The sequence below is a fragment of the Prionailurus viverrinus genome, chromosome A2 (assembly GCF_022837055.1).
Source record: "Prionailurus viverrinus isolate Anna chromosome A2, UM_Priviv_1.0, whole genome shotgun sequence".
In the NCBI taxonomy this organism is placed as follows: domain Eukaryota; kingdom Metazoa; phylum Chordata; class Mammalia; order Carnivora; family Felidae; genus Prionailurus; species Prionailurus viverrinus.
Window position 1 is genome coordinate 2,021,582 of NC_062562.1, and position 27,329 is coordinate 2,048,910.

At 56.5% G+C, this 27,329-nt stretch overlaps 1 protein-coding gene and 1 pseudogene across 3 annotated transcripts; one reads left to right on the forward strand and one right to left on the reverse strand.

Moving 5' to 3' along the window:
* Nucleotides 1–15,446: 15,446 nt before the first annotated feature.
* Nucleotides 15,447–15,518, reverse strand: LOC125161376 (uncharacterized; annotated as a pseudogene).
* Nucleotides 15,519–18,126: 2,608 nt separating this feature from the next.
* Nucleotides 18,127–26,636, forward strand: CREB3L3 (cAMP responsive element binding protein 3 like 3). Of its 3 annotated transcripts, none has more exons than XM_047849301.1 (10): nucleotides 18,127–18,231; nucleotides 18,751–18,879; nucleotides 19,535–19,805; nucleotides 20,661–20,773; nucleotides 21,358–21,495; nucleotides 22,300–22,406; nucleotides 24,111–24,179; nucleotides 25,348–25,432; nucleotides 25,591–25,687; nucleotides 25,899–26,636. In XM_047849301.1, the coding sequence occupies exons 1-10, from the start codon at nucleotides 18,205–18,207 to the stop codon at nucleotides 26,210–26,212; spliced, it is 1,350 nt and encodes a 449-aa protein (XP_047705257.1). In that variant the 5' UTR covers nucleotides 18,127–18,204; the 3' UTR covers nucleotides 26,213–26,636. The 3 variants fall into 3 exon arrangements, with proteins under 3 accessions (XP_047705257.1, XP_047705258.1, XP_047705256.1); XM_047849302.1 differs by having other exon boundaries at nucleotides 21,364–21,495; XM_047849300.1 differs by having other exon boundaries at nucleotides 19,538–19,805.
* The last annotated feature ends 693 nt before the right edge of the window (nucleotides 26,637–27,329 follow it).

The following is a 27,329-nucleotide window of genomic DNA, read 5'->3' on the forward strand; positions in this document are numbered from 1 at the left end:
AGCACTGACGCCCCGCTCCCCCCACCCCAACCCCACCCCCAGCTCCCACCTTCTACTCTGTCTCTGCGGACAGGACTCCTCTAGGGACTTCAAATATTTGGGATCATACTGTTACAAAGAAACCAATAGGCCCAAAATGGATTCACTCGTGTTACGCCCCATGTCAGTAAACCAAGACTTAATACCTAACCCAGTTACAGTGTTAGGCTCTCCCAAGAATGACCTTTAACGAGCCAATCTGGAATTGCTTGGTCATCACTAGTGAGATAGCCTGCCTGATAGACAACCCCCCCCCCCCCCACCGGCCTTCCCCCAAAGGAAGGTGACCCTGCTTGAAACAACCCACTCTTTGCTAGAAACTTCCTTTTTCTGCTGCTTCTGCCTGTAAAAACCTTTCCTTTTGTACAGCTTTTCAGACTTCCTTTCTACCTGCTGAGACGGGGATGCTGGGCACTTCATGAATCATTAAATACAGCCAATTAGATCTTACGTTCGCTCAGTTGAATTTTGCTTTTTAATGATGGAGTATTTGTTCTTTTGTGTGTCTGACTGATTTCACCCAGCATAATGTCCCCAAGCTTCATCCGTGTTCTAGCAGGTGTCAGAATTCCCTTCCTTTTTAAGGCTAAGTAATATTTCGTTGTATGGATAGGACACATTTCGTTCATCCATTCATCCATTGTTGGATATTTGTGTGTTTCTATCTTTTGGCTGTTATGAATAACAGTGCTATGAATACAGTGCAAAAATATCTGTTCAAGTCCCTGCTTTTAATTCTTTATCTATTTATTTTTAAAAAAAAATTTTTTTTGAACGTTTATTTATTTTTGGGACAGAGAGAGACAGAGCATGAACGGGGGAGGGGCAGAGAGAGAGGGAGACACAGAATCGGAAACAGGCTCCAGGCTCTGAGCCATCGGCCCAGAGCCCGACGCGGGGCTCGAACTCCCGGACCGCGAGATCGTGACCTGGCTGAAGTCGGACGCTTAACCAACTGGCCACCCAGGCGCCCCTTAATTCTTTATTTTTGAGAGAGAGAGAGACAGAGAGACAGAGCATGAGCGGGGGAGGGGCAGAGAGAGAGGGAGACACAGAATCCGAAGCAGGCTCCAGGCTCCGAGCTGTCAGCACAGAGCCTGACGCGGGGCTCGAACTCGCAGACCGCGAGATCATGACCTGAGCTGAAGCTGGAGGCTTATCCAACTGAGCCACCCAGGCGCCCCAAAAGACAGTCATTTAAATTGGAAAAAAAGGTTGACATCATAAAACACTCTCCACATTGCATTTCTTTATGTCACGTCCCTGTGTCCTGGCGTACTTGTCATGGTGGGTGTGCCTTTGGGGACCACGTGCAAAGAAACAGAGAGGGAAGGGCTCAGGCGACACCCTCTACCAGGGTCCCCTGGTCACCCTGGCTCAGTTCTGCCCACTTTTTTCCAGCTACCCCTCAATCATATTTTGATAGTTGGTTTGCAGGGCTCTTTACCGGATAGGTACAGAAATACAGTGTTAACAAAATAGATACGTAATATATATCCACGTGATTACAAAATGTAACAAGCGATCTAAAATGCAATGTAACCTTATAGTCGCCCCTGATTAAAACTGCTCTGTCTCTCGGCTCCTTCGCTACCCCAACCTGAGCCTTCTTACCTTTTCCTCCGGCTGCTCCCACCCAGCCCCCTCCAAGTTGGGGAGAATGCTTATCCGGCTTCAAAAATTTCCACAGCCTTCCCCAGCTCCGGGCGTTTCTACCTCCCTTGTGTGCTACAACGTGAGCTCCCCATCATTTTATTTTAGGCTCTACGGGCACAGACAGTCTTGTTTATTGAGCCCTGACTTTCACATGACAAATGCACAGTTTGCTAACGCTCAAGCCCTCGAGCTTGTACCCTTGCATGTACCCACGTGGGCATGTCCGGAAACCAGGCGGAGTGAGGGTTTCTGTCCCTCCGGAAAGTTTCCTCGGTGCCCTTTGCGGGCAGTCCGCCTCGTCCCCTACCAGCAGTGGATCGACAGTGGGTTTTTGAAATGAGAGATAGACAGATAAGATGGGGGGGGGCTGATTTGTCATGCGTGGCCTTTGCCCTCCCCTGTGGTGTAGACATTTCCACCGTGGCCACTTTTCGGCTACCAGGAAGCTGGAAAGGAAGGTAGCAATCAGCGTGCACGAGACAGGACGAGCTGGCCGCAGCCCACGACTCCCCTACGGACGCCCTTGCTTCTGGTTTCTATCCCCCTAGATTACTTCTAGAGCTTGGTGGAAAGGGAGCTGTGCCACCTGCACGCTTCTGTGACCGACTTCTTTCGCACAGCACGCTGCATTCATTCACCCCGCCACGTCTAACGGTAACGGGTTCTCTTGCTTCACTGTAGGATATTTCGGGGGTGTGGACTGGGGGATGGCCCCAAGAAGAGTTCACATCTTTTCTCGCGTTGCCCCTTCCCCTCCCGGTCCACACTCGCAGCTTGAATAAAACAAATGGGCGTCCCTGTCCTGGGGGAGACAAGTTTCCCGTTAATCACGTGGCGGTCACCACTCGATACAGAACGCGAGCCTTTATTGTTGAGATAACACTGGGGATTTCACGCCCTCCGCCCTCCTATCTTTATTAACGGGCACGCTTTGCTCTGCAAACTCTCCCACTAACATATGTCTGGACTTATCACCGGTTCCAATCACACCTTTCGTAAGGCATGTGTTCCCTGGTCCCAGAAACGTGGGTGTCTCCTACATCTGTCCCCCGGCCCGGGAAATAGATTTCTAATCGTTTTGGTAGCTCCAACCCAAGGTGACATTTACCCTGTTCAGGCACGATCTGGTGTCACCATCACATATGTCCGCCCCTGCTATCTCAGAATGCACCCTGAACTTTGTCTGTCTTACCTGTGCGGTGGGTTAGCAAAAACAGTGCTGACAGGCCCCCTTTGGGTATCTGGAATGCCCAGCAAACCTACTCTCAGGCACCTGGCCTAGGAAACTCTTGCCTCGTGTAACTGGGAGACGTACACACGAATGTTCTCAATGGCAGGAATCTGGAAGGTACACAGATCCAAATCCGGGGACAAATGTGTTCTAGAACAGTCCCACAAATAAATGCCAGGCAGCAGAAAACTCACAAATGACAACAACATCAAAAAAAAAAAAAAAAAAAAAGGTCTCAGGAGTATGGGGCACCTGGCTGGCTCACTGGGTGGGGCACATGATTCTTGATCTTGGGGTCCTGAATTCGAGCCCCACGTTGAGTGTGGAGATTACTTAAAAAAAAGTCTTAGAAATACAGAGTTACGGACTATGTCTTTGTGAGACCATATTTATGAAATGAAATCGTCTCGGCACCATTAGCCACTGGGGAATTCCCCAAAAGCCCCAAAGAGATACGACTACCACAGGCCATTAGAACGGCTGAAATAAAAAAGGCTGACAATACCAAGTGCTGGCAAGGAAAACAGTTTAGTGGTTTCTTAGAAAGTTAAGCAAACACTTACTATACGACCCGGCAATCTTACCCCTGAGGGTTCACCCAAGAGAAAGAAACTCTTGGGTTCGCACAAAATCCGAACAGGAGCGTTCGTAGAAACTTTCCTGGCAAGAGACCAAAAGCTGGGAACAACCCAAGGGCTCTTCAGTGGGTGACCGGAAAAACAAATTCTGGACTGAGTGAATAAAAACCCATAAAAATAAAGTATGCATTAATTCCACACAAGGGAATACTGCTCGGTAATACGAAGGAATGAGCTGAAAACGCACAGGGCCTTGAGTGAATCACAAAGGCATTTTGTCTGACGAAAAGAAGGCGATCTGAAAAAGTTACGTGATGCAGGGCTCCACTTATACGAGGTCTCTAGAAGAGTATATTCAGAGACAGGAAGGAGATTGTGGGTGCCAGCGGTGGGGGAGGGGGCAATCACTTAATGGAGGGGCGCCTGGGTGGCTCCGTCGGTTGAACGTCCGACTTTGGCTCAGGTCACGATCTCACATTTTGTGAGTTCCGGCCCCGCGTCGGGCTCTGTGCTGATGGCTCAGAGCCTGGCGCCTGCTGCGGATTCTGTGTCTCCCTCTCTCTCTGCCCCTCCCCCACCCCCACTCTGTCTCTCTCTTTCAAAAATAGATGAACATTAAAAACAAAAGAACAATTACTTAATGGATACTGGGTTTCCTTTTGGGACGATGACACTGTTTTGAAACTGGACAGAGCTGATGGCCGCAAGACATTGTGAATGCATTGAGTGCAACTGAAGTGTTCACTTCGAAACAGTTCATTTTATGTTCTGCGGATCTCATCCCTTCCAACGACACTACATTTTGCCATTGGGTCGGCCTTTTATTTCGTTGTCCTCTATTTCCGTTAATACGTCTCTTTGGTGGAAATACTGTGTGATGATGACCTATGTACTGTGTCTCTCTTTTCTTTTTTTTTTAGTTATTTTTTTTTTAACAGGTATTCAATTTGGAGAGATAGTGTGAGCGGGGGAGGGGCAGAGAGAGAGGGAGACACAGAATCCGAAGCAGGCTCCAGGCTCTGAGCTGTCAGCACAGAGCCCGGTGTGGGGCTCGAACTCACAGACTACGAGATCGTGACCTGAGCTAAAGTCTGACTTTAAATTAGGACAGCATGTATGCAATGTAAAATCCACCACTTCCAAGTGCACAGTTCAATGGTTTTTAGTATAAAATTCACTGTGCTGTGCAGGCATCACCACGATTTAATTCTGGAACATTCCCATCATTCCAGAAAGAAACCCCATCCCCAGCAGCAATCAGTCCCCGTTCCTCACCGCAGCCCCCAACCCCCACAAATCTGCTTTCTGTCTTTTGCCACCAACTTCTGACTGTATTAATAATAAAATATCTCCTGAGGAATGAATTCAAAATAGGGTTTTGATATGCTATCCTTATCACTCTGATCAAAGTCCTAAATTCAAGGTTTCTGGAAAGAGCAATGACTTTTTTTTTTTTTTTTTTTTACAGGGGCAATTAAAAAAAATCTCAGGGCTTGGCAAGATCAGATGGGTGTGTGCAGATTTTCCCCTCAAGGTTGGCATCCTAGACGACCTTCGATTTGTGGAGTGGAGGCACTTACTGGTCAGTCTGATTTCTGTGTTTCTTATAAAGCATTTGAAGTACTGTTGGGATCATCTCGCAAACGAGGAATCCCTTCAAGGCTCGAGGTCTTGAAAAACTCCTATCAACCGTCTGGGCCTCGGTTTCCCCCTTCCTCCCTTGGCAGTAAAGCAGGGCTGTGCAAACTTTTTCTGTAAAGGACCCGATAATAAATATTTTCAGCTACTCAACACTGGCTCGTAGCCAGAAAGCAGCCACAGCCCGTATTCAGACAAGTGAGCGTGGCCGCGTGCCAATAAATTGTATTTATGGACACTGAAATTTGAATTTCGTATCATTTCTGACGTCAGAAAGTATTATTTTCTTTCTTTTGTGATTCCTTCCTCCCTGTCTCTCTCTCTCTCTTCCTTCCTTCCTTCCTTCCTTCCTTCCTTAGTAAGCTTCATACAACACAGAGCCCAACACGGGGACTATTGTTTCTATTTTGTTTTTGTTTATTATTATTATATTTTTTAGAGAGAGAGCGCGTGAGCGAGCAGGGGAGGGGCAGAGGGAGAGGGAGAGAGAGAGAGAATATTAAGCAGGCTCCAAGGTCAGTGCGGAATCGGAGCGGACCCCGGAGGCTTGGGTCCGGCGGGCAGGCTGGTTAATGTGCAGCGAGGGGTTCTGGGATGAGGGAAACCCCCAGTGGGCGGCAGGTGTCAGTTCCTGTGGGGCAAACCCCCCCACGGTGGCCGAGCTCCGGCCACCCAGGTGATGTCCTGGAGCGCGGAGTTAGACCGAGGTGCCAGGGCGCCCGAGCCTTCCCTGCCTGGGACCCCAAGCTTCCCGGGGAGCCCGAGCCCGCATAGCATCATCCGTCCTAGTCCGTTACTGGGACGCAGCAGCCGGCCCTTGCAGATGTCAGATGACATGACGCGGGCAGAAATACTCTGGGGGCACAAAGCACGGCGTGCGCGCAAGGGTCCGGATACAAAGTGTCTGCAGGAGTCTGCAGGTGCACGTCGGAAGGGCCTCTGGAAAAAAAGTAACAAGGCCGTTCACGTGTGTTCGCATCCGTAACCCTAGCTGAGGGCGATGTCGTGCACGGTGGCAGAGGAGGAGCACGGACCCGGGAGGGGAAAGCGCTGGAGACCTCGTCCCGGGGCAGGGGGCAGAATCAGGGCGAGGAAGGGGCCAAAGAACGAGGACCTCGCACTCCCCCGCGGAGATGCTGGGGAGGAGGTGGGGAAGCACTTGCTTCTAGAATCCACTAGAGGGCGCCCGGGACTGGGAAGCCGACCTCCGTGTCCCCAGCCTTAGGCCTGGCCCGGTGGGAAGAGAGGGGGGGGGGGGGTCCACCGAGGATGCTGGGCGGCCAGAACCGGAGTGGGGGGGGGGGGTCTGTGTCTTTGAACCTGGAGAGCCTTTCCTATGCTTCCAGAGTTGGGGGGTTGGAGGACAGGGGCTGACAAATTAGGGCCAGAGTCTGCAAACTTGTTTTTCTTCCTTCCTTCCTTTCTTTTTCTTTCTTTCAAGTTTGTTTATTTTGAGAGAGAGAGAGAGAGAACGAGTGTGGGAGAGGCAGAGAGAGAGAGAGAGAATCCCAAGCAGGTTCCATGCTGTCAGCACAGAGCCCGACGTGGGGCTCGAACTCACGAACCCCCGGAGATCATGACCTGAGCCGAACACCAAGAGTCAGACGCGTAAAGGACTAAGCCACCCGGGCGCCCCGGCAAGTTTTTTCTTCAAGGGCCACATAGCCGAAAGTTTAACCGCACTTGTCTGTCTGCAGCTCCCACACTAGCCACACAGCACCTCCCCAGAGGCACGGGGCCCTGTGCCAGTGACGTTGTGGGTTTGGGAGGCTGAAATTTGAATTTCATATCATTTTCCTGTGACACGAAATAACTTTCTCTGCCATATTTTTTTCAAAAGCATTTAAAAATGCGAAAACCGGGGGCGCCTGGCTGGCTCAGCCCGGAGAACACGTGACTGCTGGGCTCGCCGCCGTGGGTTCGAGCGTCACGTCGAAAAGCAACAGATGGGGGCGCCTGGGTGGCGCAGTCGGTTGAGCGTCCGACTTCAGCTCAGGTCAGGATCTCGCGGTCCGGGAGTTCGAGCCCCGCGTCGGGCTCTGGGCTGATGGCTCGGAGCCTGTTTCCGATTCTGTGTCTCCCTCTCTCTCTGCCCCTCCCCTGTTCATGCTCTGTGTCTCTCTGTCTCAAAAATAAATAAACATTAAAAAAAATTTTTAAAAAAAATGAGTAAATGTGAAAAAAAATTTTTTTTTTTTTAATGAACATGGGTAGCTGAATCTCTGCGTGTGTTCTACCAAATGTATATGGCACAGAGTTCTCCAAATTCTCTTCCAAGTACGATACGATGTTTACCAAAGGATAAACAATGAAAATGTGCTAATCCAAAGTGTCCCACTCTCGGATATCACTACGACTGGCAGCAGTTAGATGAAGAGTTGATAAACCACAGCTTGCTGGCCAACTCCAGCCCAATGTCTATTTTTGCAGGAGCTAAGGATAGCTTTTTTAACCGGTTTTGGGGGGGGGGAATAAAAAAAAAAAAGAAAACAATATTTCACGACATGTGCAAAATATCTAGGATTCAAATTTCGGCGTTACGAATAAAGTTTTATTGGCACACAGCCCTGCTCTATTGCTTCACACGCTGACGATGCCGCTTTCCGCATCGCTGCCGCAGGCTGAGTGGTCACCATCTGGGGCACTGGGGTGACAACATTTGCTGTTGGGTGTGAAGAAATGCCCCACTCACTGAGATTTCTGAAGGATGGAGTTTGCTTGTGTAAAACTTTTTTTTTTTTTTTTAATTTTTAAGTCATCTCCACACCCAAGGCGGGGCTCGCACTCACGAACTCATGAACCTCGAGATCGTGCCGACTGAGCCGCCCAGGAGCCCCTGTCATGTTTCCTTTGAAGATAAATGTATCAGGGGCACCTGAGCGGCTCAGTCCGTTAAGTGTCCGACTGTTGGTTTTGGCTCAGGTCACGGTCTCACGCTTCGTGGGGTCGCGCCTTGTGCAGGCTCCACGCGGACGGCCCGGAGTCTGCTTGGGATTCTCGCGCGCGCTCTCTCTCTCTCGAAATAAGTGTATAAAACTTTCCAAAAAATGCATCGAAGGAAAAAGGCTTGGCACACTCTTCAACAGCGTCGCCAACTTTGTTTTTTTCTTCTTCTTCATTAAATTGATTTTAGAATGACAATCAGGGACACGATGATGAATCGAGACGAATGTCGGATGCCCCAAGGAGCAGGTGATCGCAGGAATGAATGCAACGTAAAGATAAGTGTTGTTCAATCCTGCCAAATGTGGGGGTGCGTAGGCTGGGCGACCTTTCCAGTGTTGTCCAACCTGGCGAGCGGAGGCGGGAGGTGTGGGGGACCGGCCTGCTGCTGGAAGGGAGTTCTGGGCACAAGTTCATAGCGCGTCCCAGTGCAAGAGGCAGGACACGGGACTTTCCGACACCCTTCTCACGCGTGGGTGGGCTTGGCCTCTAATTGGTGGGCTTCTCCCTGTGCCCGAACTCCTGGGCCCGTCCCTCCAATCGAACGCCAATCCTGATCAGATTCTCCCTGGGATTAAAGATTAACCCCCATGTTTGGCCTTTGCAGGAGGCTTATATAACCTTCTAGGTCAACCGTCACACTTTTCCGGACGGGGTCTCAGAGGGGAGACGCGATGCGGTGTCCCGGCTAAGCATACTGTGCCGAGCTGGGGGGGCGCTGAGGTCCCGGGGCGCGCGGGCCAGAACGCCACCGGGCACGAAAGGGGAGAGTAAGTTAAGGGCTGATGAGACCCGAGGCTGCTGTCCCAAGCTGGCCGAGAGCAGCCACACTTATCTTGGGACCCGCGGCACGTGCTGGATTGCGGGGCTCATTCTGCAGATGCGTCTGGAGCCACTTCGATGGTGGGGGGCCATCGGTGGCCGACGCAGACAGGGGCCCGTTCCCTGGTGAGAACAGAGGGAATGGACAGGTGATCAGAGCCCCCCCTCCCCCGCCCCCCGCCAGGTGCTCTGCTAGAGTGACTGGGATGCTCAGCATGGTCCCTGAGGGAGTTGACCCTCGGGCAGAGGCCACCAGGCGTGGGTTTGGGAACAGCTTTGAGAAGGCCTTGCGGGTTGAAGGGCGTGCCCCCCCCCCCCCCCCCTTCAAAAGTTGGAACTGTAACCTCCAGGACCTCAGAATGTAACTCTTTTTGGAGAGGGGGTCTTTAGCGAGGTGATCAAGTTCAGGTCATGAGGGCGGGGCCCTGAGCCATACGGCGGGGTGTCTTTTACTCAGAGACACAGGGAGAAGGCGGGGTCTACACCGCAAGGGGAGGCCTCGGAAGGAGCCAGCCCCGCCCACACCTTGATCTGGGATTTGCAGCCTCCAGGGCGGGGAGACACTAAATTCTGCCCTTAGGCGCCCTGTCTACGGGACCTCCTGCGGCAGGCTGGCGAAGGTGAAGGGTCAGGACAAATTCAGGGTCTGGAGACGTAGAAATGCCTCTGCACCCCCGCACCGTGGGCTCCTTTCCAGAACGCCCTGGGGTGGAGCCAGAGGAGACACGCCCAGCCCCCCCCCACCCCGAGGCGACGGGAAGGAAGCTGGGATGACCGCGTCCACAGCCAATGGAGGCCTCCTTTCCTGTGAGAGCGTCGCTGTGACCCTTGGAACCGCCAGCCATAAAGCAATCACCTAGATTTGATGGGGGCTAGACATGGAGGAGGGGTGGGGACGGACAGAGGGCCCCCCCCCTTGCTCCTCTACCCTCAAGGCCCTCACGGGGCACCGCCCCAGGGGCCGCCCATCCTCCTGGAGCTGGGGGACCACCTGCCTGCTCCCCAGTTAGGAGCGAGCCCCAGACGCCAGGCTTGGACAGCAGGACCCCTGACACACCGGGCCTCCCAGCCCTGTCCATGCACACGTCCCACCCAGACCCCCACAGAACCTTCCAGAGCCATCGACGACTGGCCATCGCACCTGACCATGAGCCATCTCATCCTCGAACAGGCCCCCAGCACCCCTGCCCTCGCCTCCCCCCCTGCGCGCAACGCATTCCGGCCCCACGGCCCCTCCCAACCGTCCCTCCTATCTCCACACCTGTCCTGCTCTGGTTTTCTTTCCGTGGTGTCTTTATCTGACTTATTCATTTGCTTCTGTGCAAGTGGTTTTATTTAGCCTCTGTCTGCCCCTGCGGGAACATCAGCGTGCGGACGGGGGGAGGGTTTGTCTGGTCTGCAGCCTGCAGCGTCCCTGACGCCCCGCGCATAGCAGGTGCTCAATAAACAGTGACCACAAGAATAGACGAGTTCTCGGGCACGGCGCCCTTCATCCTTTAGGGAAGCCGGAGGGCGCCCACCCCGGGCCAAGCTCTCCTCCCTTGTGGCGCTCAGAGACCACATCACCTGTGGTCACCCACCCCAAGGGCCTGGAACTTCCTGGACACGCTGTGGCACGTGATGTAGGAGGCACCCTGAGAATTAGGTGGTAATAATCAGTGGGCATTGCCCAAGAGGTGGGTCAGAGTCCCCCTGCCCCCCAGCCCCTGGCCTGCCCCTGCCACACCCGTATCACGAGGGTTTTACTCACTGCCCAGCCTGGCGGCACACCAAGGGAGGGTCCTGGAGGAGGAGGAGGAGGAGGAAGGGGAGGAGGAGGGAGAGGAGGAGGGAGCAGAGAGTTAGTCAAGGGCTTGCTGCTCCCAGAACCCCCCTGCCTCTTCCTCCCAAACTGACCTTAAAGGCCAGTGTAGAGAGAACCCCCCCCCCCCCAAGGAGAAGTCAAAGGAACGGGGAGGTGACATGGTGGCCGGGGACAAGCCTCCGCCTGGAGCAGGGAGCCCGGGCGTTGTCCCCGCTGTGGCTGACTCATGGAGTGGCACAGTGAGTCACGACCCCTGATTAGCCCTTCGGTCCTCGTGTGCAAAACGGGACCCGCTGTCCTGAGCAGATCTGTGTTGAGGCCAAAGGGCCAAGGCGGCCAGAAAGTGCCAGGCAGGCTTCTGCCCGCGTGTCCCGGGTTTGGAGCACGACGGGTTCCTTACGGGTGCACGTACTGTTCGTGATGGAAACTGACACACAGAGCACAGGTTTGGGGACCTGGGTCCGTGGAGGTTCCTTCTTAGCCCCTCACATGCTTTCATTTATGGGCTCCTGCCAACACCTCGGTGTGAGGAGGGCCTTTACCGCCTTTCACAGACAAGGAAACTGAGGCAGGGAGAGGCAGAGTCATTGGCCCGCAGTCACACAGCTGCGTGGCAAGGATGTGAAGCTGAGCTCTGCCCTGGCCCAGCACCGCCTCGTGGAACAGTCACGCATCATGTGTCAGGAGCGCCCCGGGGGGGGGTCAGTTGGTCAAGCCTCCGGCTCTTGGTTTCAGCTCAGGTCGTGATCTCACGGTTTGTGAGGTTGATCCCTGCATCAGGCTCTGCACTGACAGCACAGAGCCTGCTTGGGATTCTCTGTGTCTTCCTCTCTCTCTGCCCCTCCCTCGCCCCCCCCCTCAAAATAAATAAACCTAAAAAAATATTCACGAGTCCTGTGAAAATTTCTAGCAGCTACGTATAAACAGCACAAAAAATAAAGCTTTATTTACAAAAAACACACGAGGGCCGGAACGGGCCCACGGGCTCTAGTCTGTCAACCGGGCACTAAGCTCTGTGATTCTGTTTATACATCTTTGGTTGTTTCTTCTACGAGCACCGATCAGGTGGCTCCTGTGTGCCAGGCGCTGGGGACACTGAATGCGGACACAGGTCTCGTCACAGTTTAGCAGACAGTCCTAGCTGGAGACTTCCTAGCTCTTCACTCCTCTTTCTTTAGGACCTGGACCGATGTTGATGCAGAAGAAGATCCAAAGGCATTTTTGTTGGGACACCTTGGGGGGGAAGGGGGCTCGGTCGGTTCAGCGTCTGACTCTTGATTTCGGCTCAGGTCATGATCTCACGGTTGTGAGATCGAGCCCCACATCGGGCCCTGCATCGGGGTCCACAGTAATAGCACGGAGCCTGTTTGGGATACTCTGTCTGCCCCTCCCCTGCTCCGACTCTCTCTCTCTCTCTCTCTCTCTCTCAAAAATAAATAAACTAAAAAAAAAAAAAGTGTTTTTTAAATGACATTCTTTGTTACTAAAACAATGAATATATATATTTTAATGTTTTAATGTTTATTTTTGAGAGAGAGAGAGAGAGGCAGAGCACAAGCAGGGGAGGGGCAGAGAGACAAGGAGACACAGAATCCGAAGCAGGCTCCAGGGTCCCAGCTGTCAGCACAGAGCCTGACACGGGGCTCGAACCCACAAGCTGTGAGATCATGACCTGAGCCGAAGTTGGATGCCTAACCGACAGATCCACCCAAGCGCCCCAAACAATGAATATTTGTACCCCCCAGGATGCGTCTCTGTGCCTGGCACAGATACTCAATAAACGGTTGTTGAATGAATGCGTGCCCTGATAAATAAATAAAATCTGTGGTGTGTCGGATGATCGTAAGTTGCTGCGAAGAAACATAAAGCAGGATGGGGGATGGAGACTGAGGGGGAGGGGAATTGCAATTTTAAAGAAGGTGGTCAAGGGGGCTTCACGGAGGAGGTGAATTGGAGCAGAAATCCGAAGGTGAAAGGAGCCAGCCACAAGGAGATCTGGGAAAAGGAATTCCAGGAAGCGAGGACAGCAAGTGCAAAGGCCCTGAGGCAGGACGAAGCCGCATGAGTGTGAGGCCGGTGTGGAGTCCCTGTAAGGACTGTCGCGTCATAGGACGAGGACCCAAGAACGCGGCAGGCAAGGAATGAATGTGTTTTGAAGGCAAAGCTGCCTTCACGGGTGGATTTTAATGAACATGAGCAAAGCCCACAGAGATAAAAATAAGTATGGGCAAGTGGGATGTTAATGGAAGGGGGTAAGGGGCCGACATTCGGGAAATGTCTAAACTTATGTTATGATTTATTTTTATTTTATTTTATTTTATTTTATTTTATTATTTTATTTTATTTTATTTTATTTTATTTTATTTTATTTTATTTTATTTTATATGATTTAAGCAATTGCACAGGCTCGGCTACAAACGAACGTTAATCTCATGCCAGGAGATTAGACTGGCAGTAATTCAGTTATGGGACCTTGACGGTCAAGAAACAGGGAGGAAAAATAACCCAAAGGGGTGTGAGTAGGAAAGAACCTTTTCGGCAGATTCAGAACTTGCCAGAGCTTCTTGGGTACCCATCATGCCCTGAGTAGTGTCGGGGGGAGATGAGAAGACCGCCTTTAGGGGGCTCGGTCTAGTTGTGAAAGGACGAGGCAGAGGCAGACGGGTGAGAGCAGGGAGCAGACACCTAAGGAGAGGGTGCTGACGCGGGTCGCCGTGATCCACACTCCAGCGTGCGGTTCCAGTCGGGGAGAGCTCCGTGGGCAGAATTAAGTAGCGAAAGTGAATAGCGTCCTGTCATACTCCCCTCCCTGCCGTGCAAGGGTCTGAAAATCAACTCGAAACTTTCAGCCAAAAGAGAATCCACCGGCTCACATGGCTGCCCTGCGTCTGGAGCCCAGCATGGGATTTCAGGTATGGCTGGATCCAGGACATCGGACCGTGCTGTCGGGGCTCGATTACCCTCTAGCTGCTCTGCTGTGTTCTGGGCGGGCCTCATTCTCCCAGCCTCCCAGCGTGGGGCCACGACGGCCAGCAGCCCCAAACCTACATTCCGTACAGCTTGGCATCCCCGGCGTGCCTGGCGTACCCATTCTATAGATGTGGAAAGAGGAGGTTCGGAGTGAAGTGACTTCCCCCGGGGCTCCCACAACCCTTGTGAGGAGGGAAGGTAGAGTTCACGCACTCGCTGGCCCATCTGATTCCAAACCCTGGGTTCCTCCCCGCTGAATCGTACTTCCTCCTGTGGACCTGTCCTCAGGCTGCAGACGAAATGGGTAACATTTTCTCAACTTCAAGAGTTCCCTGGGGCACCTGGGTGGCTCGGTTGGTCGGGTGTCCTGACTCTTGATTTCGGCTCAGGTCATGGCCCCAGGGTCGTGGGTTCGAGCCCCGCAGCCAGCTCTGCACCGAGCGTGGAGTTGGCTTGCGATTCTCTCTCTCTCTCTGTCTCCCTCTGCTCCTCTCCCCCACTCACATTCTCTCTCTCTAAGAAAAAGAAAAGGAAAAGGAGAAAAAAGAAAGAAACGCACAGAGGGAAGGATTTGCCTTGGGCAAAACATTAAGGGCTGATATAGATCTGAGCTGCGATGGAGAATGTAAATGTTCCCAGGAGAAACAATGTACCCACCTAACATCTGTCATCATATTTGAACTGGATCTAGTTATACCTAAGTAACACCTGAGAGGGGTGACTTTTGCCCTGGGAGGAAAGCTAAGAGCTAATCTTGGAGTTACATTGCCTTCAAGTTCCATGAGAAAACGTAAATGCTCCCACAAAAAGGGATATACGAGCTCGATATCAGTTATTCGCCTTTTACTAGAACTATTTATACGTGACAAACACGGGGGTGGGGTGGGGGGGCGGGATGAATTCTGCCCCGGGGCAAGAACCTAAGAGCTAATCCGGACTTGAGCTACAATTCCTCCAAACCCCACTAGAAAATGTATCTGTTCCCAAGAAAAAGGAATGCGTGAACCGGGTGTCAGTCATTCACACTTTAGTTAGAATTAGCACAAAGAGCTTCGCGCGCATGTTCCCTCTGCGCCGTTGGAAACCACCCGAGGAAACCTCGGGGATGGAAAGGCAGAGGGATCCCTGAGAAAGACACGGATCTGGGGGAACTACCTCCTGGCGGGGCTCGGCCGGCAATCATTGACCCTTTAGCGTTCACACCAGGAGAAAGCAATCGTGGTGAAAGACAGGCATTTCCTTCTTTGCAGAACGTTACAAGGGCGGCATCGAGCCCCCGTGGGAACGTGGGAACGCTGGGCTTTGGGGACACAGGTGAAGTGATTCACGGCGACAGGAAAAGCATCTCTTAACTGCTAACTCGAATACCTGCTGCCTCTGCATCAGAAAACTTGAAAACGCTGGGGAGAAGGCGTGATCCTCGGTTCGTGATGGTTTTTCTCCTTAAACAAAACAACAAAAAAAAATTGCAATTGTATTTCCTCGGAAGCTGCGCCACAGGTACGTGGGTTCGGATTCGGAGAGCGTTCGTGGTGAGGCCTAGAAAGCCCTTCTCCTCCGGGAGCGCGCCCAGCCCTGAAAGCTGTCCCAAGTCCCACCTCCTCCCGGGGTGGTCTATAACCTTCCCGCAAAGGGGCGTCTGTATTCACGTCTCCTTTTTTTCACTCACGCAGGGCGTCCTGTGTCCCGCACCATCCTTTTTCACTAACCTGGTGCATTTTCCTTGGGGAGGGTATTGTCTTCACAGGGGGGGCTGAAAACCGGTTGTGTTATCCTGGCTCAGGGGCCATGCTAATCTTCTCTGTATCGTTCTGATTTTAGTACACGAGGCGAGCACGGATTTTTACTTTTATTAAAAAAAAAAAATAATAATAATAATAATAAAATTAAAAAAAATATCGTGCCGCGTCCCCTCCTATGGCTGAGCAGCCCCGCGTCGCTTGGCTCGGCCCGCTTGCTCATTCCCCTACCCCTGGGCATTTGACTTGCCTCCCGCCCAGGACAACTCTGCTTCAAGCTGCTACGGACCTTCACACGTTCACGTTCCGGTCTTGGCGGGAACGTCCCTTTCTTGCCGCGAACACAGGTCTGCGTCGCTCTCAGACAAACCCCCAGGAGCGAAATTGCTGAGTCATCAGGGACAGGCGCGTCCAGCCACCCAATTTCCCAAACCGGGTAGATATGACCCCCATCAGCCATGCGGACTCCACTGTGGGAAGGTCACGTCAGAGTCCGGCCCAGCCTTATCTTATACTTGTTCAGATAGCTCTTCATTGGGGCATATAAACGCCTTCTAAAGTCCATAATTATAAAAACAAAAATTTTTTTTAACACAAATATCCTGGGGAGGGGCCCTCCGGGGTCTAAATCTACAGGGAGGGGGGAGTGAGTGCTGCCAGACCCCCCCCTCGGGCGGGTTTGGGTACCAGGAGGAGGAGGGAGAGCTCTGTCTCCAGGGGACCGAGGTCCTGAGGGTCGCAGAGGCAGGAGAAGCTACAAGTCGAACCTCACCCGCTTCATGCACCTGCTGTGTAGGGAAAGCGCCTTATACAGCAGAGGCCGAATAAATATCATGACTGGGGATCACTAAAGCCAAGCGAAGCCAAACACGGCCCTTAAAAAAGCCAACGCGGTGGTTACAGAGGCAGAGAGGAAGTGAGAAACATTGGGAGGCTTAGGGAGATAAGGGCACCGGCGTCCAGAGGGGACGGTGATTCAGAGACATCCCCCTCCCCCGCCAATGCCACCGGCGTGGGGGCTGGATCACTGCCTGGGGCAGGGGGAAGGACTGAACAGCTTCCCCGGCCCCACCCCCCCCCCCCCTCCGTGCCGGGAGCTCCCCTGTCCTTCCAGCCAGAGGCATCCCCAGACGTGGTCCCCTGTGCCCTGGGGGAACAGCTGCTGTACCACATCCGCATGGCACGTAGTAGGCCCTCATGAAATGTTTGTTCCGTGAATAAATGATGATTGGTCCGTTGAGAAAAAAACACACTGGGAGGGGAATTTCTTGGAAGCAAGGAGGGTGTTTTAGTTACCCCGTGACCCTAGTGCCTAACGTCGCGCCTGGCATACAGAGGCTCACTTTAGTCCTCCATTCACTGAGCTCCCAACACCTTCCTGCTGTATTGAGTATAAACAAAATCCTTCACCGTAGCTACCCCCCAAGGCTCCCTGATCCCCGCATCCCCTCCCTGCCCTCCCCTCCTCCCTCTCTCCCCCTGCTCCAGTCACACGGGCTTCCTCCCTGTTCCCCCCAACAGGCCTGCCCAGGTACTACCCCAGGACCTTTGCATGTGCTGTTTCTTCAGCCGGAAACACCTTTCCCCCAGACCTTCCCATGGCTGGCTCTTTCTCGTCCTTCAGGGTTGTACTTAAATGTCACCATCTTAAGGGGTTGCCTGGCTGGCTCCGTCGGTAGAGCACGTAGCTCCTGATCTTGGGGTCCTGAGTGCAAAAGCCCCCACACTGGGTTCAGAGCTCACTTTTAAAAGTGGTGGGCACGCAGGAGGTGCTCCTTGAGCGAGAGCTGATTGAGCACCACTGTGTACCGGGCACTTTCCTAGATGCTGGGGAACAAAAGAAACTCCATTCTAGCCCACAAGGCCCTGGGGGGGTGGGGGGAGGGGAGAAATGAAGGAAGACAAAAAACCAGGGAAACAGACGAGAAAATTTCGAACGGTGAGGGGGTTCCGTGACAACCGTGATGTCACGAAGAGCCATGGGGCAGGGCTCCTCTGTTGGGGGCAGGGGTCACCCACCGCCTCTCAGCCATCTGGGCTGGTTCACAAATCATCGAACATTTACGAACCTGTGAAGACAGTCCAGAGTCAGAGGGGGAGGGGAGGGGAGTTAGTCCTGGGCGGCGGGAACAGTCAGTGCAAAGGCCCTGGGGTGGGAACCAGTTTGGCTCAATCCACATTCAGTGAGTAAATGACCCATAGAAGATTCTAGAAGGAATGGGGCGGGGGGGGGGGCGCTGCTCAAGTTTGTCTGTGGAGGGCTTGGAGGGTGGGTAGGAGGTTGCCAGCCCCCGAGGGAAGGCAGCTTCTGGCAGGAGGGGGCGACTTCAGCAAAGGCCTGGGCCGTGCCTCTTGGCTCTGTTCTGTCCCGAGGGTGGACCGGACCCAGTCAGGGGCCCTGGGCTCTCCTGGAGCCCAGCGTCCCGGGACTCAGAGGAGAAACAGTCCCTGGAAGTAGGGGAGAGGTCATGGCAAAGCTGAGGCACCCCAGACTTTGGCCTTTGCCCACTGCAGGCCAGGAAAGCACAAAACATCAAGATAACGGTCTTCCCTCCCTTCCCCCAGCCTGCCCTGGTGCCACTGGCCCTGAACCCTGTCCGTCGTGCCTGTCCCCCAATCGGCACCTGGGGACGGGCCAGGACCTCCCCACGCTATTTCAGCATCTTTTGGGGGCGGTTACAGAGCCGGAGAGAGGAGCCCGGGGAGCCTGGGAGCCCGGTTGTGGGGTGAGCTCCAGATCTCGGCAGACTCAGGAGGCGGCTGGAGGCAGAGCTGGCCGGCCTCATGAATGGGGATTTAGCAGCTGGAAAGGTGAGCCGTGCCCGGGGGCCACGGGGGAGGGAGGTCTCAGCCAGGAAACCCTCCCCAGACTCCCAGTCGTGGAAGGAGCCTCACGCCCCCATTGCACGGATGGGAAGACCGGGGCTCGGAGAGAGCGCGTCACAGCGGAAGTCCGGCCTCCATCCTGGGGCTGCCCTTGTCTTTCCTCCGGGAGGGGAGAGTAGGGATGGGCAGGGGGGAGAGGGAACTAGTTTCATCGGCCCCCCAGGGGTCGACCAGGCTGCTCCCCCCCCCCCCCCCCCCCGCCCCCGTGCCTGCACCTTCTAGAACTTTTAAAGAAATCGGCTCCCATGCCCTGAGGAAGCCCGTGTCAGCTCCTGGCCCTTCTGGAGAAGGAAACTCCAAGGGCAGCGGTGGGCTGAGCCCGGGGGCTGAGGGGGGGTGGGGGGCGGGGACTTGAGGCCCACGGGGAGGTCGGGTGGTGTGCAGATGGGAGGTGGGAGGAGAGGGGGCTGTGTGACCCTCACGCCTGTCCCCTCCTTGCCCCAGATGGCTTCCTCCACCGGTCCCATGGGCCCCATTGGCAGCCTGGAGCTCCTGGACCTGCTGTTTGACCATCAGGACGGCATCCTGAGACACGTAGAGCTGGGCGAGGACTGGGGCCACCTCGAGGACCAGGTGAGGGCACGCCAGGCCTCAGACCGGAGCCTCGCTCAGCTTCGTGCGGCGTTCAGGGCTCACGGCGCCCACTCTTGGCAAAGCACATCCTTGTGCTGAACCTCTCAGCCACCCTAAGGGGTGGCTGACATTAGCTTCTTACAGGTGGAGAAGCCAAGGCCCAGAGAGGGGCAGTAACTCGTCCAGGGTCACACAGCAGTTTGGGGGTGGGTTTGAACTCCAACCCGGGGCTTGTGCCTCGGGTGGTACCCGTGGTACGAGATTGTGTTGAGGCTCCAACAATCCCAGAGGAAGGAGCCTTAGCTCTTCTGTCTGGCAGAAAGGGTAAGTGCGGCCCAGAGAGGATCAGCGGCTTGCTCGGTCACACAGCAATCGGGAACAAAGCAAAGAGGGTTTAAAAAAAATTTTTTTTTAATGTCTGTTTATTTTTGAGAGAGAGAAAGAGAGACAGAGAGAGAGACGGAGTGCTACAAGGGAGGAGCAGAGAGAGAGGGAGACACAGAATCTGAGCCATCAGCACAGAGCCCGACGCGGGGCTCGAACTCACAGACCGCGAGATTGTGACCTGAGCCGAAGTCGGACGCCCAACCGACTGGGCCCCCCGGGCGCCCCCCGCATAGAGGTTGTAATGCCCACCCTTCTCTCTCTGCCCCAGCAGGTCCTGCCAGGCCCAGACTCAGATGATTTCCTCAACTCCATCCTGGCTTCTGGAGACTCGGTGCCCACCTCCCCGATCTGGTCTCCTGCAGCCAGTGACAGTGGCATCTCTGAAGACCTGCCCTCCGACTCCCAGGACACCCCTCCACGCAGTGGGGCAGCCACCACCCCCGCGGGCTGCCCCTCCTACCACCCGGGAGCCCCCTGCCTCGCCGGGCCCCCCGGACCCGTGGCCCAAGTGCTGGACGCGTCTGTGGCCATAGACTTGGGTGGGTCCTCCTTCCTTGTTCACTGCCCTTGCCCGTGCCAGGCGCTGGGCGCCCACACTCGCCCTCTGAAATAGACGCTGTCATGGGCCCATTTCCCGGACGGTGAAATGGAGTCCCCGTGAGGTGAGGCCGTGAGTCACGGCTGCTGAGCTGGGGGCAGCCCCCGCAGCCTGGCTCCCGCTCCAGACGCCACGCTTCCAACCTCATCTCTGTACGTCGATGCCAGGCCCATAGTAGACGTTCAGTGACAGACAGGGCGTGAGGTCCGGGGACCCCAGGCCTCAGACGCTCCCCTCCTGGATCTGGGGAAAGCTGGCCTGATGCGGAAGACACCCCTCCCCGCCGGCAGGGCCGTCCTCTGTCCCTTCAGCTCTTATTAGACTCGCTGGAGAGTTAACAAAACGGAAGCTCAGAGAGGTTTGGTCACTTCACCAAGGCCACACAGCTCTGCACAGTCGGGATAAGAACCGAGAGCTGAGCCACCCCGAAGTCTGTGCTCTGGGGAGCACCTTGCCTCCAGCGTGCCGGGTGCCAGGGGGAGGGAGCTGCAGGTGAATCAGACCTGGGCAAGGACCGGCTGGAGACCTAGCCTGTAACCCTGGCCAGTAACAGCCGGTCCCTCCTGGCTTGGCAACGGGTCCCTCAACAACGTCCTGATGAGTCGGCTTCCCGTTTTCCATCGGCGGGAAGACCGAGGCACCGGTCGGGGATGCTCCCCTCAACCCGGGGCCTTGGGGCCCTAGCGCGTTGCGGTCAATCCTGGCGGCCTTGCTGGAGGAGGCAGGTAGAAGCGGGGAGCTCAGGGGCCCGCGCGCGTGACCCCTCCGCGTCTTTGTCTCCATCTGCCCTGCTCAGAAATGTGGAGCCAGGGCCTCCGTCGTGAGGAGCGGGCTGAGTTGGCCGACCTGCCTTCGAGCTGCAGCCTCACGGTGAAAGACCTCCTCCTCTCGGGCGGCGGCGGCGACCTGGTGAGCAGCCCGGACCCCACGCCCCGGAACTTCAGCCCTTGCGGGGCTGCCGGGGGTTCGTAGGGCCCCGACGCCTCCCATTTCGGAGACGGGAAGACTGAGTCACACACGGGGTGGGGCGCTTGCCGCCACGGTCGTCGTCATAACGTTTTTAAAAACAGCTGAAACTTACCAAGTACCTACCACGGGCCAGACACTCTTTTAAGTGCCTTAAATGCGTCATCTTTTCCCGTTATTATTATTATCGGAGACAGAGAGAGAGAGGGCAGGGGAGAGGGGCAGAGGGAGAGAGAGAATCGCAAGCGGGCTCTGGGCTGCCAGCCTGGGAACCGGACGCGGGGCTCGAACCCGCGAACCGCGAGATCGTGACCCGCGCCGCGGCCGGAAGCTGTTTCGCCCACTGGGTTCCCGGATGCGGAAGTGCCGGCTCTGGGGGCTGGAGCTCGCTCTCTGCGGCCCCGGGGCCAGCGGGGGCCCCACGGCAGACGCGCCCATAGGGCCCCAGGTCCGGTGTCTCGTTCGCTCCCGGGAGGCGGTTTCCCTGCCCCCACAGCCGTGTCCCCCTCCCGCCCCCCCCCCCACAGCAGCAGCATCACCCGGGGGCCCCTCACCTGCCCCGGCCTGCGACCCAGCACTGCCAGGAGCTGGTGCTGACGGAGGACGAGAAGAAGCTTCTGGCCAAAGAAGGCCTCACCCTGCCCACCCAGCTGCCCCTCACCAAGGTGAGCCCTGGCCCCGGGCCTCGCCCCCTTTTGTGCGGCCACCCGCCCTCGAGTGTTAGGACGCGTCCCTCCCTGGAGCCCGGAAATTCGCCCTTGAGCCCAGCTCAGCGGGCAGAGCCCCACACCCGGGGGGCCAAGGGTGGCCTTTCGGGGGGCAGCGGTTTGGGCCCCGGGGGGCCGCCTTGTGCCTTTCGCGCTGCCTCGTAGCCCCTTGCAGGCCGGAGCTCCCCAAAGGGGTGACCTGTGCCCCCTCCCCCAACCCACGACCTGCACGCGGACTTCGACTGGGCCGCGCGCTGCATTTTTGCGAAGGCTTGGATCGGTCGCTAAAATGTCTCTGGCCAGGAGTGTTCACACACGATTTCCATGGCCGTGCCCCCCCCCCCCACGCCCACCCTTCCGCCCGCAGCCCCCGCCCAGCCCGTTTCGCCCAATGTCAAGACCTGGGTTCGCCATCGCCACCGGAACATCCGCGGGCCCCCAGAAAGGCGCCGTGCCCAGGCATGGCCAGAAGGTGGCGCACTCGCACCAGCGCTCAGAGTGTGGCCGCCGGTTCCTACCTGGGACTGGGATCTGGGAAAATTCTCAGGACCCGGGACCCCCCCACCCCCACCCCCGCCCACCCCGGAGACTTTGCACGAGTTCAGGGGGACGAAAGCGGTCTTCGAGTCATGGGGGGTCTGCCCCCAGCTCCCTGGGTCTGGGAGGGCTTCCCCCCCCCCCCCCCCGGAGGAGCAGGGGTGAGGTCATGGGGGCCAGACAACAGGGTGGACCCTCCCCCCACCCCACCATGTCACTGTGCAGTATGAAGAGCGAGCGCTGAAAAAAATCCGCCGGAAAATCCGGAACAAGCAGTCGGCCCAAGAGAGCCGGAAAAAGAAGAAGGAATATATTGATGGCCTGGAAACTCGGTAAGGCTGGGGCCCCCGGGGTACCCTTCTGGGGTGAGGGAAGGGGACCGAGACCCAGGGAGAGCCGTGCAATGGGGCTAAGGTCACAGTGTGGGGGGGGGGGGCTGACAAAATGAGAGGTTTCCTTTCTCTCTCGGGGAGAGGTCATTTGTCATGTGAATTACAAGCGTGGGAAGATGCCCGCCCGGAGATGCCAGAGGTCAGGCTCGGGGTCCCTTTATCCCCTGGAACGTGAGGCACCAAGAAAGGAGGATGTATTACCCATCTTGCCGTGGGGCTCTGCCTGGAGCTGGGGTGCTTACCCACTCTCTAAGCCGGGAGTGGCCTGACGGAAGGTTACAGGTCTACCTGGGTCTTCTCTTTCTTCCCAAGTCAGTTTTGGGATGCCGTACTTGTCCGGGAAGCTGCTCACTGCAAATGTGTCGACATCCAATGGTTCCCAGTTCTCTCGTTTTAGTTTGCTAGGCTCTGTGCTGTCGGCAGGGGAGGGCCAGGGGGACACAGGGAGACCCAGAATCCGAAGCAGGCTCCAGGCTCCGAGCTGTCCGCACAGAGCCCGACGCCCCGGGTCTCGAACCCACAAACCGTGAGATCTTGACCTGAGCCGAAGGGGGACGCTCAACCGACGGAGCCACCCAGGCGCCCCTGCCTTCTTGGTTAATCTTGCCAGAGACTTATTTATTGAATTATTCTTTTCAAAGCGTGGCTTTCTGGCTTTTACCTCCTACCCACCTGTACTTTTGTATTCTTCCACTTCTGCTCTTAGATTTGGTATGCCCCCCCCCCACCTTGATGTTTGATTTTGGAGGGGGGGTTGCTATGTTGCTCTCTTGCGAACTTTCAACACGTGTGCGTCCTGCTTGTTGAGCTGAGTAAAGGTTGGTGAAGGTCCGTCCCTCTCCGCACTGTGTTAGCCGCACCTCTCGAATCGTGATTTACACAATTGGCATTACCATCTGGCCCTTGAATCTTCTCTAATTTATGTCCTGGATTCTTATTTTTATCCCATGAGTCATCCAGAAGGAGGGCCTTTCCGTGGGGCGGGGGGGGGGGGTACTCTCTTGGCTGGGACATATCATCATGCGGGAATTTGAGTATTTCAGTCCCACATCTGGGTGGTCTGGGGCCAGACCACGCCCACATATGGATACAGGTGGGAAACATGGGTCCCCCAGCCTGGATCCGGGAGCCCCCGGATGGACTCGTCACCATTGTCTTAGTCCTCAGATGCAATCTGCGAAGCCCCTGATCAGCTTTATGTCGTGTTGTTCTCCCAAATGCTCTGTGAACTAGGTAATTGTAGCCGCTTTTTACAGGTGAGGGGACTGAGGTCAGAGAGCAGAGCGGCTTGAGGTCACAAGGGAGGGTGAGGACTGTAACCTGGTTCCCCGTGGACTCCCCATCACCCTCCCACTCAGTCTTCTGGAAGCATCGCTGCCCGAGTTTGGCATTCCACGGCCCGTCCTCGGGGCACAGACCGGAGCGATGCCCCCACATCAGTGCAGACGTGGGGCCTGGGAGCCAGGCAGAGCTGGGTTCAGATCTGGGCCCTGTCCACAGACTTGCTGGGTGGCTTTGGATGAGTGACTTCCCCTCTCTGGCCTTGGGTCCCCTGCCTGTAAAATGGGCCCCCCCAGGGAGATGTCAGCCGAGCTAGTTGGTGACGCACGGGTTCTGGAGGTCACTGTGGCATTGTCCCTGCAGGATGTCAGCCTGCACTGCCCAGAACCAGGAGCTTCAGAGGAAGGTCTTGCATCTGGAGAAGCAGAACCTGTGAGTCTCGGTCCAGCTATGGGAGAGGACAGGGGAGCCGGCCCCCAGCGTCCCTTGCAGGAGGGGTGGACAACGTGGGGGACAGCCTCTGTGATGGCAAAGCAGAGCAGGGGGTAGGGGCTCCACCTAGCAAGGGTGCGGGCTGCATGGAGGAGGGCACTTGGAGTCGGGGAAAGGCGTTTGCGGTGGAGGAAACGGCAGACGAATGGCCAGAAGCCGGAAGCACGGTGTGCTGGAGAACCGAGTGCGGCTCTAAGAGGCGCGGCCGTCTATTCAATATTTGTTTAGCCTCTCTTCTGTGCCAGGCGTAGTTCTGGGCCCTGGAACCACAGCACTGCACAGACAGGCTCCCTACTTAAAGAACTCATGGTCTGGTGGGAGACAGACTCAAGACAAAGGGAAATACGTAAAAGATAATTCACATAGCGATAGCCACTGAGGAGAAGAGTGAAGCAAGGTTAAGGCCCCGGAGAGCGAGTGGGGGTGGGGGGGTGGCGCTACTCTGGGCAGGGAGGTCAGATGTGATGGCTTTTGAGATGAGACCTGATGGATGAGAAAGAACCAGCTACCAAAAGATCTGGGGGACTAATGTCCTTGGTGCAGAGGGAACCAGCCTGTGCAAAGGTCCTGGGGCAGAATTGGGTGTGACGTGTTGGAGGAACAGCCAGGAGGCCCGAGTGGCTGCAGCAGAGTAAACGAGGGGGAGAGAGAAGGAGGAGGAGGAGAGGGCAGGTAGGGAGTGGGGCAGGTCATGCGGGGGGCTTTGGGGGCCACGAGGAGGACTTGGGCTTTGACCCCAGGGGCGTGGGAGCCCTGGGAGGGTCGAGAGAAGCCTGCTCACGTCTGAAAAGTGCCGTCTGGCTGCTGCTTGGAGCGTGAACCCCAGGGGAGCAAGAGAGGCCTTGGGGATCCAGAGTAGAGGCTGGGGTCGGCATTTTGGTGAGAGATAGTGGCAGCCCGGGTCACGGGGGTGGGGTGGCAGAGAAGTGGGTGGGTTCAAGTGGGTGGGATGTGCAGGGAGATTTGTTGAAGCGACGAGGGAGAGTCTGGGACTTTAAAGACCAGCGGGGCCAGGAGGGATGGATGGGATCCAGACGTCAGCCGGGCTGGGGGGACCCCAGATCACGGGCCCGGGGGGCTCAGCCAAGGCCTGCCCATTCCTGCCAAGGTCCCTCTTGGAGGAGCTGAAGAAGCTCCAGGCCATTGTGGTCCAGTCCACCAGCAAGTCGGCCCAGACGGGCACCTGCATAGCGGTAAGTCCTGGTCCCCAGCGTGACGGGCGTCCTCGGCCTTGGCAAAGGGGTCTGGGTGGCGAGACGAACGCGGCGTGAGCCCCCGGTGTCCTCTGGGCCTCGGTGTCTCTGCTCACAGGGTGGGGGAGGGGTGGGGTGACCTCCCCCATCTCCGCCAGGTCCTGCTGCTCTCCTTTGCCCTCATCGTCCTGCCCTCCATTAGCCCTTTTGTCGCCAACAAAGCCGAGAGCGCCGGAGACTACGCGCCCGTTCGAGGTAGGTGGGCCGGGGAAGCTGTGCCCTCAGAACCCCTCTGGACTGCACCGTGGACACAATCCCCTGGGTTCCCTAAGCCCCTGTACTGGGCCTCTGGGGCTTGGCAGGGGGAGGGGGGCTCCTTGCTGCTACTCCCTGAGACTGGGGTCAGAGAACGGAGGGACTCCAGTCCCCAAGCCCGTCCCTCGTGACCCTCCCAACCCTTGCTCAGTTTTCTCCAGAACTTTGCACAACGACGCTGCGTCCCGTGTGGCCCCCGACGCCACACCAGGCTCCGAGGTCCCAGGACCACGGCCCAAAGCAGGCGCGTCCCAGGAAGGGTCTCCAGGCAGCCCCAGGGCAGACTGGGAATCTCAGGGCAAGTCGGCTCTGGACAACTTGACGGAGGAGTTGGACAACTCGACCCTGATCGCAGACAACTCGACGGAGAAGCTGAACCGGGCCACCCTGCTGGACTGGACTGCCCCTGAGCCAGCGCTCAGCCCTGGGCGCGGGGGATTGGAGGCAGCAGGGGAGGAGCTGTGAGCACCCTCCGGACGTGCCCCCGGGCCTCTCTGCTTAGGGGCCCTTCTGTGGACAGCAACGGGCAGGGGGGTGAGAGGTGAGACCCTGGCAGAAGTGCCAGGATGGAGATGTCACAAAGTCACAGCCACACACCCGCGGACCCAGGCACACACAGGACACGCTCAGACACAGGACAAGCGCAGGGCCATGGAGCCCGAGAAATACACACCCAGGCAAAGAAAGGAACGGGCACATACAGAGTGATCCACAGACTCAGACAGACACACGCACACACCACGCCTCGACAGCTCCCCTGCCCCGGGACTCCTTCCTGTCCCCTGCACACTTGGCTGAGTCTGCGGGGACCCTGGCCCCAGAACCGCAGCCCACAGCTGCGCCTCTTTTCTAAGATTGCAGTGATCCTTAATAAAGTATTTTGGCAGAACACGTTGGCACAAAGCGTTGTCTAGGGCTCCTCGGCTCTTGGAAGGAGCGTCTGGGCCAGCCTCGGAAGGGGGAGTGGGGTGCGGCCCCCCCCCCCCCCCCCAGGGTGGAAAGGCTGCCGGCCGGGCGCCGGGAGTGTCTTCAGCACCTTGGAGAGCGGCCTCGAGCGGTGAGCGCGGCGCGCCTGGAACCCGAGGTCTCTGGGGGCCTCAGGAGGCCCTTCATCGCGTCCTCGGACGATCTAGGGCAGCTGCCTTCCTGGGAGGGGGGCCGCGCTGACCACCTCGCTCGATCTACGGATGAGGAGACCGAGGCATCGGAAGTGAAGGGATCTCACCGGAACCCGGCTGTGGCCGCGCTCTCCTAATGCGCCCCGCCGCACCCGCTTTGCGCAGGTGCGGGGAGGTGGGGGGCGGGCTGCGAACGAGGCCCAGGGCCACTGGCAGCTCTCATCAAGGGGCTCACAGTCTAGCAGTGGGGGGAAAATATCTAGAAACCACGCACAGGAGTATATAATCACAGAGGGCGCCAGGGGCTCCCCGCTGCGGTATTGCCCTCCTCCTCCTCCACGGCCCCCCCCCCCCAGGCCTGGATTGCAGGGAGGCCCAGGCAGACTCCACAGGGGGCAAGGGGACCATGCATTCTGCACCCCCTGCCCCGCTCTCCCCGGGACTAGGACCCGGCACAAAGTCGT

Bases quoted from the DNA above. Each gene is read 5' to 3' on its own strand.
- CREB3L3 (XM_047849301.1), top strand. From the start codon at position 18,205: ATGAATGGGGATTTAGCAGCTGGAAAG. The intron at 18,880-19,534 runs GTGAGGGCACGC...TCTCTGCCCCAG, and splicing joins GGGGCCACCTCGAGGACCAG to CAGGTCCTGCCAGGCCCAGA. The intron at 21,496-22,299 runs GTGAGCCCTGGC...GTCACTGTGCAG, and splicing joins CCCAGCTGCCCCTCACCAAG to TATGAAGAGCGAGCGCTGAA.